Here is a 16,104-nt window from a genome sequence, read left to right on the forward strand (position 1 = left end):
ACTTGTCCATTTCTACAAAAATAACATGCTGAGATTTTTATTCAGGTTGCATTGAATCTATAGATCAATTTGGGGATAGTTGACAGCTTAACAGTATTAAGTCCAACTCATGAATGCGATATCTCTATCTCTCATTCATTTAGGTCTTCTTTGATTACTCTTAGCAACATTTTGTGGTTTTCGGATGCACAGATCTTGCACCTCTTTTGTCAGATTTATCCATAACTATTTCATTTTCTATGCCATTTTAAATAGTATTGATTAAAAGCTTTTTTTTCAATTTCTAATTGTTCATTACTAACATATAGAAATACAGCTGAGTTTTGTACATTGGTCTTGTATCCACCAACCTTCTTAAACTGCCTTACTAGCTCTATCAGCTTTTTTTTTTTTTTTTTTTGGTGGTACGTGGGCCTCTCACTGTTGTGGCCTCTCCCGTTGCAGAGCACAGGCTCCAGAGGCGCAGGCTCAGTGGCCATGGCTCACGGGCCCAGCCGCTCCGCGGCATGTGGGATCTTCCCGGACCGGGGCACGAACCCGTGTCCCCTGCATCGGCAGGCGGACTCTCAACCACTGCACCACCAGGGAAGCCCTTGCTTTTTTAATAGATCCTATCAGGTATTCTGTGCGGACAATCATGTTGTCTATGAATAAAGACAGTTTTACTTCTTTTCCAATCTGGATGCTTTTTATTTATTTTTCTTTCTTACTGCACTGGCTGGTTAGATCCTTCAGTGCAATGTTGAATAGAAAACATGAGAGGTGACATCCTTGTCTTGTTCCTGATCCTTAAGGGGAAAACATCCAGTCCTTCACCATTAAGTATGATGTTAACTGTCAGTTTTCCTTGATGATCTTTATCAAGTTGAGGAAGTGCCCTTATATTTCTAGCCTTCCAAGAAGTTTTTATCAAGAATGGATTTTGTCAAATTTGATTTCTTGTGTCGTTTCTGTTGTTGCTATTTTCTAATTAAGTGGGTTTTTTTTTTTTTTGGCTGCTTTCTGAGGTTTGTGGGATCTTAGTTCCCCAACCAGGGATTGTATTGGTAGTCTCAAAGAAGCAGCTTTTGGTTTCATTTCTGTTTTTCAGTTTGCTGGTTCACTGATTTCCTCTCTTATCTATATTACTTCCTTTTTTCCCTGCTTACTTTGTGTTGAATTTGCTCTATGTCATCTAGTTTCTTAAGGTAGAAGCAGAGGTTGTTGATTTGAGACATTTCTTCTTTTTTTTTTTCGGCCACGCCATGCGGTTTGCGAGATCTCAGTTCCCCTGACCAGGGATTGAACCCAGGCCACGGCAGTGAATGCCCAGAATCCTAACCACTAGGCCACCAGGGAATTCCCCAGAGACCTTTCTTCTTTCTAATACAGGAGTTTAGGGTTATAGTTTCCTCCTAACTTCTGGAAACTCTCTCAAGGCAGTAGGCTGGAACAAATGTAGGGTTCAACTTGCATTTTCCATCTCTTAAGGATTAGCATCCTTCATTGCCTGATGTCCAGTGTCTTTGAAACTTGTTTCATATATTTTGTCCAATTTTTTAGTTATTTCAGGAGAGAGAGTAAATCTGGTTCTTGTTTATCCATTTCTGGAAGTGGAAGTTCTAATTTACTTTTTTTTTTTTTTTTTAAATTCTAGTGTCTCCTAGAACTACAGAATGAAGCTGTGTTCATGTGGACTGCTGAACTGGAAAATATAGCCACTCTCTGCTTTAAGGCTTTGGAAAACTCAAACTATGGGGTACGGGTGGCAGTGTCTAAACTCTTAGGAACAGTCATGGCTACAGCATTGATGCCAAAACAAGCAACAGGTATCGTTGTTTGCCAGCCCCCGATCTAGACTGTAACAGGTATTTGAAGGTATATGGAATGCTTTCTTCTAAATGACTTATTACTTCTAGGCAAGTCACTGTAAAGGCTTTAAATTAGTATCTTTGTCTACCTTTTCATAAAATAGAAGTACCCAAATGGCATTTTCCTTGATATAGTCAGGACTTTTTTTTTTTTTTTTGGCCACACCGTGGGGCATGCAGAACTTCCCCAACCAGGGATCGGACCCAGGCCCCCTGCAGTGGAAGCACAGAATCTTAACCACTGGACCACCAGGAAAGTCCCAGTCAAGACATTTTTTATGATGATACTGTGCAACATTGCATGCATCAAGTATGTTGGACATGTAAGCAAATAAGATTTATGAAATGGTTTTGTATCATGTTCAAGGGACTGGAATCTGGCACTTTACATGCCTTCTTACTTTCAATCCCTGGTGAGTAGATCCCCATTCATAGCATAGTATATTTTTCTTGACCATTATTATAAGCAGAATCAGAGACAGCATTGATTTTCCCAGTGACTTCTGCTGTGCCTCACAGTTCCATAGAGATGCTTCAGGGACAGTTCTGAGTAGATGCTGAGTGAATCCAGCTCTGCTGTTGTCCCTACCCCATCCCATCTCTGTATTGTAGAAAGAGAATCAGATCTTACAGATTCATGTCCTAGCTCTTATGTGTTTTTTTGTTTTTTTTTTGTTTTTTTTAACATCTTTATTGGGGTATAATTGCTTTACAATGATGTGTTAGTTTCTGCTTTATAACAAAGTGAATCAGTTATACATATACATATGTTCCCATATCTCTTCCCTCTTGCGTCTCTCTCCCTCCCACCCTCCCTATCCCACCCCTCCAGGCGGTCACAAAGCACCGAGCTGAGCTGCCTGTCTAGCTCTTATGTTTATTTGCTGTGAAACCCTTTGAGCTTTGGTCTCTTCATCTTTAATCATGATTACTTCAGTGTTTGAATTAGATAACAGTGATGATGATGATAGGTAACAATTTATTAAGTGCTAACTATGTATAAGGCACTGAATTAAGCATATAACAGAGTTGTTTTATTTAATCCTCTCAAAAGCCCTAGGAATCCTAAGTACTGTTGTTATTCTCATTTTATAAACAAGGAAATTTAGGCTTAGAGAGATTGTGTCGTTTGTGGTGTAATAAGTGTTCCATTAAGTGAAATTAAAACCCAGGCATTCAAATTCCAAAGCCTGCATAGTTAATCATGAGCTTTATGCCTCTCCTACAGAATTTTTGTGAGGATTATGTTTGCTACTGTGTATGAAAGGACTTTATAAAATAGGAAGCTCTTTACCAGGGATGGCAAGTCAGTTGCAGTCCAGTGACGTTTCAATCCATTGGTAATTGTTGTATAGAAAGCGTGGTCTTGGGAATTCCCTGGCGGTCCAGTGGTTAGGACTTGGCGCTTTCACTGCCGTGGAACTAAGATCCCACAAGCCATGTGCTGTGGCCAAAAAAAAAAAAAAGAAGTATTGTGTCCATCTCAACTGGGAGTGAGGGCTGCAGTCAGTTAGCAGTATCTGCTGTGAATGTGCGTTGTCTTTGTTGTGTTACACATATCAAGGCTAACATAATTGTTAGACTATTTTGGCATAGATATATTGAATTGTTTTAATTTCTAGCTCCTTTTTTTTAACATTTTTTTGCTTCAAAATTGAATTTAATTTTACAAATATATTGTAAATTTTAAGATCATAAGAAAATAAATGACCCTATCTCCTTTGTAATAGTTTAAGTATCCTTAAAAACAATTACTTGAATTTTAAAGCTAGATTATTAGAAAATATTATTTAATAGCAAAATATATTTGCTTATAAATATATTTTTCTTCCTGAAAGTAATGCGCCAGAATGTGAAGCGAGCAACATTTGATGAAGTCTTAGAACTCATGGCCACAGGATTTCTGCGTGGAGGGTCAGGTTTCTTAAAGAGTGGTGGAGAAATGTTAAAAGTTGGAGGGTCTGTTAATCGTGAAGTGAGAGTTGGAGTTACACAGGTTTGTAATATATATGTATAAAAGAATTCTCTTGGTATCACATGTGAAATTTCATGGAAGACTACTAAGTAACAGCACGTACAGAGATTTTTAATACTGTCTAAAATTAAATAATTTTTAAAATGTCTTTCAAAACATTTCTTTTACTAAACGAATGAATTACATTCAAATCTAAATTGCATCTTATATGGAAAGGTAGGTATTTGATGTGTAAAGAAGCCTATGTCTGCTATATCTATCTGTCTGTCTTTAACAAAATTTTTCCAAATTTTACTTCGCAGAAAATCAGAAGTAAAGTAATTGAGTTTTAATTGAAATTGTATTCAAGTAGCTTGAGGCATTTAGATTTTAATGTTTTCCAACAACTCTTGTAGCTAAAGATATTGGTTAGTACTTTGGATTTATCATCATTGATTATCACCAGTGCAATTATGCAGTTAAACCTGACTTGAAATTATAGTTTCAAAATAATAATACCAAATAAGATGTTATGGTTAATGACCTGATAATAATTAACACCTAATAGGATGAAATGGTTTTTTGTGATCTTAGCCAGAATCATCCAATTATACCTTACTCCGGAAGCAAGCATAAAATGGAAGTAAACCATTTGTATCTTACAGTCATAAGCAAATGTTTTGTAGCTCTAGGTCAGCGTTTATTTAGCGTGTTAGGGTTTTATTACTATAACTTATCACCTTCATCACCAGGGTGAATTCACCTTTCCTTCCCTTCCACACCATTCTCTCTCTGTGTTCTTCTTGTAGTTATTATCCTGAGAGTTGTTTTTAGTCAAAGATACTTCAACCAGTAATTCCCATGCTAGAAGCACTAAAAAGGTCTCAAGTTTTAAATTTTCTCAGTTTTAATCTCAAAGATAATTTATTTTTCATGCTGTCATCAGTTATTTACGTAGTTGCTTTATCTGTAATTTCATTTCATTTATATAAATTTATCTAAAGCATCTTAATCTATTTACAGGCATATGTTGTTTTTGTAACAACATTGGGTGGTCAGTGGTTAGAGCGTAGCTTTGCCACATTCTTGTCCCATGTACTCGATCTGGTTTCCCATCCTCGGGCAACGCAAACACATGTAGAGGCTGTGTACTCCAGACGGTGTGTCTCCTTTATCCTAAGAGCTACTGTGGGCAGTTTGCTAGGTGAAAAAGCCCAGATTGCAGCTGCCAAAGAAATATGCCAAGCGATTGGAAAGCAAATGAAAGCAGTAGGTAAGAATTTTTTTAAAAAATAAATTTATTTATTTATTTACTTTTGGCTGTGTTGGGTCTTCATTGCTGTGTGCAGGCTTTTCTCTAGTTGCGGCGAGCAGGGGCTACTCTTTGTTGCAGTGTGCAGGCTTCTCATTGTGGTGGCTTCTCTTGTTGCGGAGCATGGGCTCTAGGTGTGCGGGCTTCAGTAGTTGTGGCACACGGACTCAGTAGTTGTGGCATGCAGGCTCAGTAGTTGTGGCTCGCAGGCTGTAGAGAGCAGGCTCAGTAGTTGTGGCACATGGGCTTAGTTGCTCCACAGCATGTGGGATCTTCCCAGACCAGGGCTAGAACCCGTGTCCCCTGCATTGGCAGGCAGATTCTTAACCACTGCACCACCAGGGAAGTCCCAGTAGGTAAGAATTAATGTCATGATCTGTATTGTTGATTACTTTAGTCATTTAGTTCTTTACTGTTATTCTTAATAAATACTAATAGATCTGATTAGTTCATATATCTTTCTGGACTGTGTTTTAATAGTCATTTTTATTGTGTACTCTTATTTGATATTCAAACAACATATAATTACAGTGAAGTGGAGTTTTTCAGTATTTGGATAGTGTGTTTGTAAGGTTAGGCTTTCTGTTTTATATCTAGTATCTACCGATTTTATAGCTCTCCTGGTATGCCGCAGCACATTGAGGAATCTTTGAGGAATAATCTATTGTGGTTTTTCTTCTTGGAACCTATTGTTTTATAAATACATGTTGTTTTCCCCTCCGTTAATAGGCTTAATGTGAAAATTTAGAGAGAAACAGTTACAGGTGGTTTTTCGCCCACTATAGGATATACTGTGAAACCTCAGTAATTCATAATTAAAAGAAATCCTTTTCTAGGAAGTGTCAATTTTATAAACTTTTCTGTTTAGCAAGTAGTTATTGAGTATTTGAGATTGCAAAGCAGTAATTCAGGTTTTGAACAGTGAGTAAGATAAAGTTCCTGCCTTCCTGGAGCTTATAATAATACAATTAAGGAACTAACGCAAAGTAAAATATAAATTCTATAAGATAATTTACTTTTATCACTCTTGGGAATATACATTAACTTTAATCAAGAAAATTATATTGGGCTTCCCTGGTGGCGCAGTGGTTGAGAGTCCGCCTGCTGATGCAGGGGACATGGGTTCGTGCCCCGGTCCGGGAGGATCCCACATGCCGCGGAGCGGCTGGGCCCGTGAGCCATGGCCGCTGAGCCTGCGCGTCCGGAGCCTGTGCTCCGCAACGGGAGAGACCACAACAGTGAGAGGCCCGCGTACTGCAAAAAAAACAAAAACAAACAATAAAAGAAAATTATATTGCTTAACAGGGGTCTTTAGAAATAAGAATTTAATGAATAGAAAATATCCAGCACTTTATATTTAGAGAATATATATTGAACATCTTATAAAATTAATAAAAGTAAATCCACAAATAGTTTATAGTTTTTGTTGTTTATAATAGCTTACTAGGCAAACCATATTTTAAATGCATGGGACTAACTGAAAGTTAGGAATTGTGAATTAAAGGGTGTTTAAATTAAAGAGGTATCATTCTTTAGGTATGTTAAAATATAATCTGTCCTAGGTTCACAGCTTTATAAATATTTGTATATTTATTCCTTGAAGAAATGTTTGAGTGTCAAAGACACTGCGCCAAACAGTGGGAGTGAAATAGCGAGCCACATGTAGATAGCACCTGTTCAGGGAGCTTAGAGCTTAGTACCTAAAAGAGAGAGTTCGTGCATTTCCAAGTCCAGAAATGTCTAAGAAGAAAAGAGGCATTTAATTTTAATCCATAGTATATTAATCTATTATATCCTATTATTCTACATTTTATAGCCTGGTAATTCATAATGAATGTAAATAAGAAAGTTTTACTGTCATTTAAGGGTTATTAATCTTAAGGTCACAGATTTTTAAGCCATTAAGCCATTCGATTTTTAAAATGGTAAAAGCAGAATTAAACATAGTGCTATGTACCTGGAATTTATGGAGCAGAATATATTCTCAATTAGTAATTTGACAAGGAATTTTTATTTGTTTCATGATTAAATATGTTTCAATTCTATTGGAAGCTAAAAGGTGGGGCCAGGGACCAGCAAGTTAATGGAAACTTTGAGGACCATCCCAGTAAGAAATTCTAAAGTCACTTTCCTTATAGATCTTCTTTCTGGTCAGTAATTTGACAGTGATGCTACCAGCACACTACAGCTCTTAAAATAGCAGTGATAATAATAAAGTAACAATAATAGCTGCTAATGTTTACTGAATGTATATTGGGGGTAGCATTGTGCTAAATTCTTTATATTGGCTTTTTATCATTGTGGTTTTGATTTGTATTTCCCTAATTGTTAGTGATGTTCAGCATACAAACAGAGTTCTTAACAGTCAGGTATCAGCTGGTATAATTTAAAAACATAAATTGTGTAGATCAAAAAATTATATCACAATTTAATTCACCCACATTCGTACATGACTTTGTGTTTCCAGAAGCGGTAGTGAATGACACTAGTGGTGAAAACAAATCTGGAGCAGCAGACATTGCAGCAAGCCAGCATGTGATGGTTTGCGCCCTGCAGGAGCTTGGGAGTCTGGTGCAGAGCCTAAATGCCACCGCATCCCCTCTTATTCAGGAAGCATCTATAGGTATGATATTCACTTATATGCTAGAATATGTTTTTCAATATTTTTAGAAGTCATAGGTGTGACTGATATTTAACTCCTGATTGGTTGCTTATCATGGTAATTAGCAGTTTAGATCATTTGTTAAAAGTTGGGTTTTATTTAGGATTCACTGTGATAGTGAATCTTGTAAAGTTTTGGGAGACAAATCAAAAACAGTCATGGTAGTTTTGTTTCTAAACTTTATTGAGTACTTTATGCCAACATTTATATTTTATTGGATGTACTATGTTCTTTGTAGAAAATGTTCCTTAAAGTACTTTCCTGTTTATGAGCTGATATATGTGTTTTTTGGCACAGTTCTAAATGTATCTGTATAAAACCATAACAATTATGATTTTAATTATTGTGTTACACATAATTCTTTTTTTTTTTGCGGTACACGAGCCTCTCACTGCTGTGGCCTCTCCCGTTGTGGAGCACAGGCTCCAGACGCGCAGGCTCAGCGGCCATGGCTCACGGGCCCAGCTGCTCCGCGGCATGTGGGATCTTTCTGGACTGGGGCACGAACCCGCGTCCCCTGCATTGGCAGGCGGACTCTCAACCACTGCGCCACCAGGGAAGCCCTACACATAGTTCTTTTAACTCATGAAATTGTGTGACTTCATTAAGAGTAATTTTTTGAGTATTTTTTAGGCCTTTTGGAGACAGTGACTTCAGTGCTTCTTCACCCAAGCATGGCAGCTCGACTTGCTGCTGCGTGGTGTCTGCGCTGTGTGGCTGTAGCACTGCCTTTCCAGCTGGCACCATTTCTAGACAGGTGTGCAGAACGACTCAACAACCTGAAAACTTCACCAGAAGCTGTTAGTGGATACAGTTTTGCAATGGCTGCTTTGTTAGGTGGAGTTCATCAGTGTCCTTTGGGCATTCCTCATGCCAAGGGAAAGGTATGACAAAGATCCTAAGATTGTAAGTGCTGTCACATGGACTTTAGTCTTTATGGGAACACCTTCTGTGATTGATGTTGAACTGTGTGATCAAACAAAAACAGTTTTACTGTGATAATAAATGATACAGTATTCTGCTAATATGGAGTCGACAGACCCTAATTAAAAAAAATTTTTTTTTTTATGGTGGTATGCGGGCCTCTCACTGTTGTGGCCTCTCCCGCTGCGGAGCACAGGCTCCGGACGCGCAGGCTCAGCAGCCATGACTCACGGGCCTAGCCGCTCTGCGGCATGTGAGATCTTCCTGGACCGGGGCACGAACCCGTGTCCCCTGCATCAGCAGGCGGACTCTCAACCACTGCACCACCAGGGAAGCCCCCTAATTAAAATTTGATATTTAATCCTGATACAGGAATAATAGTTTTCTCTGGGTATAGTATCATTTTATAATTTATTTTAGAGAGAGGAAAAAAAAAAGCCCTTATAGTAATGCTTTAGAAATCAGAGCTTTTCTTTGGGGTTTTAGAAATAAAAATTCACATTGCTATATTCAAAATGTCAAGAGAATGTGCTATTGCTATAGTTAGCATTTTGGTAATACTTAATAAAAGTTGAATGGTTTTCATGAATCAATTACTTTTTTTTCCCTTTCTCCTATACCTTATACTACTATCAAGATTTTCTTCTTAGGAATATTAAGTGTTTATATAAATATTATTTGCAACTTTATATTGGGGCTAGATCTTTTGGGGTTTTGTTTTCTGTTTTTTTTTTTTTTTTTTTTTTCCTGGGTTACCAGGTCCATGTCCATTCATTTCTGTGAGTTCCATAGCTGCTACTCAAATCTGGGCTTCCATCTCCCTTTGTCATATGCTTGCCTCCTCACTGATTATCCTTCTTGGAATCTTTTTCTCCCATCTCTTCCACCCCACTTGCGTATTTTATGTTTGCTCAGAGACCCTTAAGAACTACTCAGGGATCAGAGAATAAAATATAATCACCTTTGTCTGCTAAGCTGGTACCTTCATAATTTGCCTTTATTCTGGCCTTTCATTCTAGTTTCTCACTGCTCTAGTCAGACTAGTCATCTTGCTTTCCTTCCGTGCTTTCTTCAGCCTCCATGTCTTTGCTCTTGCTAATCTCTTACATTAGAATTTCATCCCTCTTCTTGTTCACCTGCACCAAACTTAGCTGCTTTAGGTCTCTTTGCTGACCACTACATCTGTACTATTATCATTTGATTATGTGCTGCTTGTTACTTCCCATTTTTCCTATGTCTTCTGTCTCTAAGGCTATAAGCACCGTAAGATTAGCTTAATGGCAGATGTATAATAAGAGTTCAACAAATCTTTAAACGTAGGATAACAGTACTACTAATAATAGCATTTATTGAGTGATTACATGGACCAGCGCTGTTCTGAGTACTTTGCTGTATTAATTTATTAATCCTCATAAGAGTGAGGTTGGCACTCCTGTTATTCCTACTTTAGCAGTGAGGGAACTGAGGCAGAGAGATTGAGTTATCCTAAGTCAGAAAGCTAGGAGATGACAAAGCTGGGATATGAACTCTGGCATTCTGGCTCTAGAGCTCACTCTTAACCACTGTGTTGTAATGGGTCTTCTCAAAGTCAGCAGAGCAATCAGAATTGATTAGGTATTGATGTTGCCTCTTTAAAAATATGTTAACAGCAACAACAAAAAAGGATAACTTCTTTTTTAATGAAGTATACTAGCTGTGTATTTTCTTACTTGATTTTGTTAAAGTCCAATTCTAAACTTCTCTTGCAGATGGTAGTTAGTATTGCTGAAGATCTCTTACGAACTGCTGCCCAAAATAGCAGGCTATCTTTACAGCGCACCCAAGCTGGATGGCTCTTACTTGGAGCACTTATGACTTTAGGTACAATTATATTTGAGTAGGATTTTGCCTTATTCTATAACTGTCAGTAGACTGTAAAGAAATTTTAATTTAGAAGTATTCAACTTCACATTCTAGACTTTGAATGAAGTTAAAAAATGGTAGTGATGTTTTTCTCATCATTTGGTATTAGATTTCTCTTTTTGGTAATTTCTGTTTATGTACATTTAGTGAGAAAGGTGTTAGCAAAGTTTCCCCTTTGCCATCAGAATAGCCATGGTCTAAATGATTAGCCTAGTATTAATGAAAAGAGATGAGAGTATGGGGCATATTCCATGCCCAAAGTAAAGACCAGTGACATGATTTTAGTAGCGTGATAAAGTCACACTTAATTAAACAGCATCTCCCATTGGTGTTGCTTTCTTGGGGTTATCTTTATGCACTTCACTTTCCTAAGTGCTATGACAAATCTGAGATGCAGGCAAAGTTTAGCACTGTACATAGAACAGAAATATGTTTTATCATTGTGATAAGGTGTGTCCACTTTTTACTTCACGTGTTTGGCTCCTACTATAAAAAGTATGCGTGTGTGTGCTCCAAAGTTACTCACTGCTTGTTGCATCTACCTTTTGGAAATTAAACCTTGACCTCATTTTCTAAAGAAAATAAAAAGTGGTAACTTTTTTTTCTAGAAATTTATGTTGTGTGGTATGTTAAATGAGTTCCTTAGCAATGGAAATATAGGTTCCTAGTTCTAAATATACTACTCCATAGAACTAAATTAACCATATAAATTGCTCTTAAAATGGAGTAGTAAATATATGTATGTGTTTGGGAGTGGGTGTACATGTTTATATACATATATAATATTTATAGAAAAGCCATCATAAAATATGTTCCAGATATATTTTATCATTGATAGAATGTAATCCATCATTCTGAATATATTTGGGTAATTTCTTTTAGATGACTTTTTGTGGATTTGTTTTATGTTGGATGCTAAAAATATTGATAGTTTTTAGGTGAATTTTATTATGCTTTAATATATATTTTACTTACTGAATAAGAAACATTTTAAAAATGTTAATATTAGAGACAAAGATACAGTGAAATGATAGATATTGTTAAAGCTTGTTTGGGGCTCTTTTCTTTGACTTTTGTTTGTAATGCTATATATATGTATGGTTTGGTGTTCTCATTTTCTCTGTCAGGACCATCTGTTGTTCGTTACCATCTGCCCAAGATGTTGTTATTGTGGCGAAATGTTTTCCCTCGTTCATTGAAGGAATTGGAGGCTGAGAAGGCCCGAGGCGATTCTTTTACCTGGCAGGTGACATTGGAAGGTCGTGCTGGAGCTTTATGTGGTAAGAACTGAAAGGACTGCACTTTCAGAATATTATTTTCTTACTAAAATATTTGTGAAGTGAAGGAAAATCATTACTTCAATTTTTTATTTTAATATATAATGATGAATCTGTACACTTTTGGATTTAGAAAGAAACTTTGTAAGTAATCTATACCAGTTTACTAATTTTGTAATAAAAATGAAGCTGAGACTCTGAAAAGGAGGTTAGAGTTCATGATCAATTAGGAGCTGGAACAACCCAGGCGTCTTAATTCCCAGTTATTTCATTCTTCCACCTGAAGAAACACTGGATCACCAAGTAAAAAAGCCCAGTGCCTATTTAAAGGAAAAAGAAACAGGATTACCAAGGTTACTGAGTTTACAGTTAGTCTTTTCTTAATGGACAGATAGCTGTTTTCTCCCATCAAATCTGCAAAAGTTGATACGTCTTTTAGATACCAGCATTTTAAAAAGTATGAAAGTTGTTTCTGTTTGGGAGTCAGCAACTTACAGGAAAGGCTCAAGTTTTGTTTTATTTGAAAACTAGAATTACACAGAGTGACCCTGTCCTTTTTTGCTTTATCTGAGGGTGAAAAGTGCTTCTTTTTTCAAACTGTGGGAGACAGATGTACACTTAACCATAAGTGCCACAGGGCAAGGTGTTAGTTTTGTTCCCACACATCTAAGAGCTGTTTTAGTCTTACCTCTACTGCTAAAGAGCCAATAAAGCTATGTCCTCTCACTGGGCCATTATGTCCACTGTTGGTTCTGTTCTGAAACAGCTTTTTTTGTAGTTATGTGAATTCATGTGGGGTCATAGACTTCTGAATTCTCCTTCACAGAAATCTTGCTAACAGACATCTTCCCTTCCTTCATTTTTGCTGTCCACTCTGCTTCTAGTCTTTTCTAATGAGTTTTCTCTAAAGTTGCAATTGGTTCTTCTTTTGGTTTGACCTTGTTTTAGAACTTTATATTTTGTAATAATTAAAAATGTTAGGTACCTTTATATAATTTTATAAATTTGTTCATCCTCACAAAAGCTGTTTCAAATATGTCTTTTAAAAATTTTTATCTAGCAATGAGGAGTTTTGTTGCACATTGTCCTGAACTCCTAACTGAAGATGTGATTAGAAAATTGATGACCCCTATTGAATGTGCCATGACTATGATGTCACAGTAAGTAGGCAATAAGGACACATTAACATCCAATTTTATATATTTATAAATAGCCATGTTTTGTAATTCCCTATAGTATCATATAGGAAGTGTACTAAATTTTATTTGTGTGAAGTGACTTTAAAAATTTCAGTAGCGGTGTGGATTGAAATAAAATTGTATTTTATTTATTTATTTTAATTATTATTTATTTATTTATTTTGGCTGCACTGGGTCTTAGTTAAGGCATGTGGGCTTCTTAATTGCAGCATGCAAGCTCTTAGATGCAGCATGCATGCGGGATCTAGTTCTCTGACCAGGGATCGAACCCGGGCCCCCTGCATTGTGAGTGTGGAGCCTTACCCACTGGACCACCAGGGAAGTCCCTAAAATTGTATTTTATAGTGTTTCTGTTACTAACAGTAAAAGTCACAAAATAAACTAAAAGAAAAATGTAATACTTATCAATGTACTTTGATGGTACATTGATACATGACTGGAAAAAAATGTAAGTAATGCTTATTCTAATAAGTTAATACTAATTATACTTTTGATATTTTAGCATTCCATCTGTAATTAAAGCCCACGGAGCTCATCTGAAAGCTAGTGCTGCAATGGTCCGTTTAAGACTTTATGATATCTTGGCATTGTTACCTCCAAAAACTTATGAAGGTAAATAAAATTTGTGGATGTCTAATAAAAATTCTTCAGTATACCTTTGCAGTTCTTCACAATATCGTAGAGTTCTGACCATGTAAAGGAAGGCAACCATTTTCCTTTTCTTCATACATAGTAGCTAACACTTGTTGAGCACTACTGTGTTCCGGGTCTCATTCTAAGTCCTTAACAGGTATTAGCATCTTTGACTCTAACCACAACCTTATGAGGCTAAAATATAGCTTTCTTTAAAGATAAAGAATCTCAGGTACTTAGAGGTTGTGTAACTTGCACAAGTCTGGGAGGTAGTTAAGTGGCAGAGCTTGGATTCAAACCCAGTTGGTTCATCTTCAGAGTCTATGCTTTTAATGACTATCCCAGCTGTTATAATACAGCCAAAATTTAGGAATCTGGAGGGAGAATAGTAACGTACTTTTGCAGAAGTTAAATGTCATATAAAATGTTAATATTCCAGTGCAGCCATGCCCAAGAATTTTGATATGCTCTGGTTCAGTGTTTGCACATCGTTAAGTAATTAATAGTAAATAATAATCATCATATTTAATATATTTAAAATAAAAATATCTTTTCTCTATTTGAGTTTTTGATTACTTTAAATAATTTGGGCTAAAAGGCATAATACAATAACAAAAAAGGAAGTGCCATTATTGTTTATTAAAACCAGTGTTAAAATACTTAATACTGGTTTTTCTTAAAAGGGCATGGGGACTTAATTATTTTACTCCTGTTGAACATATTGCTGCTCTTGGTGGGCAGTGATTGTCATTTTCTTAAAAAGTATTCTCTTTAATCTGACCTGAAGTTCTGTTTTTTAGGCTCTTTCAATGCACTTCTTAGAGAACTGGTAGCAGAATTCACTTTGACTGACAACTCAGCCAACACAACTACTTCCCTCCTCAGATCCCTCTGCCACTACGATGATAGTGTTCTTCTTGGTTCCTGGCTTCAAGAAACTGATCATAAATCAATTGAAGACCAGGTAGTAAGCTATAAAGTGAAATGAAATACTAGCTTGATTGAAAAACAATGGTACTATTACACATTGTCATTTAAAAAGAAAATATTGTAGACTAAGGTTTAATTTTCATTTAGCTTTCTTAGACATTTAAAGATACCTTCCTAGGGGTGGATAAATAGTGAAAAAAGGTAAGCAGCAACAGTTAGAATTTGGCAAACTGTCTTTATTCAATATTCTGTGTATTTAGGTACCCTGTGGTTTCATTGGCAAAGATCAGTTTTGACTAGCTTTTTGGTTGTTGGTGTTTGTTTTGGTTTAGTTTATTTTGTGACAGGTTAGAGAGGAATAGGATTTAGTAGGTTGAAGATTTAGAACCTTTTTTGCCCACTGAATACATTATTTCTTATGTACTTTTTAAAAAGAGTTACTAAAGGCTGCTTTTAAAAAATTTTTTGTGGGTTTAAGTTATTCCTGACATTATTTTGCTTACACATTACTGCAAAAATGTTTTAGAATGAACAAACTTTTTTAAAAAATTGCATGAACTGTTGTGACTTTTTTTAATGGCCAAATTATATCTCTATTTAAAAATATTCAGATTTAATCATTCTGTTCTTTCATTGTTACTTTTTCTCTCTCCTCCCCTGTTTTATTTGTCACGCCCAGTACTTAGTAAGTGAATTTCCCAAAGTGGATTTTGAATGATTTTTATGTCCTTCTTTTGCAGCTCCAGCCAAACAGTGCATCTGGAAGTGGGGCTCTGGAGCATGATCCATCCTCCATTTATTTACGAATACCTGTGGGAGAAGCTGTGCCTGGGCCTCTTCCCCTTGGAGTTTCAGTCATTGATGCTTCTGTGGCTCTTTTTGGTGTAGTGTTTCCGCATGTTTCTTTTAAACACCGGTTAGTATAAAGTCAATAAGGTGATTTTAGTTAAATATAAATTATTTTCAAGCAGTACATTTTCCCAGCCAAGCTAACTCTTCAATAAGAAGAGTTTGAACAATAGTCTCCTAAATGTAATAACATAAGTGGCACGTAATAAATTGCATGCAAACTCCACATAATTTGAAACTGTTTTTAAAGTTTGACCCCGTGTACTAGCATATGATATCCACTGTATTGTGAACTCGGTCTTAAACAACAAAATTTTCATTATAGTAGTTTGTTTGCCAGTTTATAAGTAGGTTTGCCTGTATCTTTAATTAGGGACACCAGTTTTCCAAGTCCTGTTACTGAGGAATTAAATGAGTGAGAAGTCTACTCCCTAATATGACATTTGTCAGATGGTTAAAGTCTGGAACTTGGAACACTGAAGTAACTGATTCTTTTTTTAATAGGAACATTTTAGTTTGCTATACTTTATGTCCACAGACACCATACTTTTCTTAGTAAGCATTTTATATACTTACGGTGATTTTCCCAAAAGAAGGAGTAAAAATGAATTA

At 36.3% G+C, this 16,104-nt stretch overlaps 1 protein-coding gene across 6 annotated transcripts in view; it reads left to right on the forward strand.

The window, feature by feature from the left end:
* Positions 1–16,104, forward strand: part of HEATR5B (HEAT repeat containing 5B) — a 92,047-nt gene that overhangs the window by 12,614 nt on the left and 63,329 nt on the right. For 5 of the 6 annotated variants that reach the window (XM_022574088.3, XM_089923270.1, XM_089923271.1 and 2 more), the window contains 11 exons: positions 1,637–1,808; positions 3,689–3,846; positions 4,828–5,077; positions 7,584–7,739; positions 8,412–8,662; positions 10,451–10,562; positions 11,732–11,884; positions 12,942–13,041; positions 13,583–13,692; positions 14,514–14,677; positions 15,384–15,559. In XM_022574088.3, the coding sequence (XP_022429796.1) occupies positions 1,637–1,808; positions 3,689–3,846; positions 4,828–5,077; positions 7,584–7,739; positions 8,412–8,662; positions 10,451–10,562; positions 11,732–11,884; positions 12,942–13,041; positions 13,583–13,692; positions 14,514–14,677; positions 15,384–15,559 (1,802 nt within the window). The other variant, XM_089923272.1, reaches the window with a different exon arrangement.

The sequence above is a fragment of the Delphinapterus leucas genome, chromosome 13 (genome assembly GCF_059928025.1).
Source record: "Delphinapterus leucas isolate spDelLeu-1000000601 "Yukka" chromosome 13, BTC_Dleu_Yukka2, whole genome shotgun sequence".
Lineage (NCBI taxonomy): Eukaryota > Metazoa > Chordata > Mammalia > Artiodactyla > Monodontidae > Delphinapterus > Delphinapterus leucas.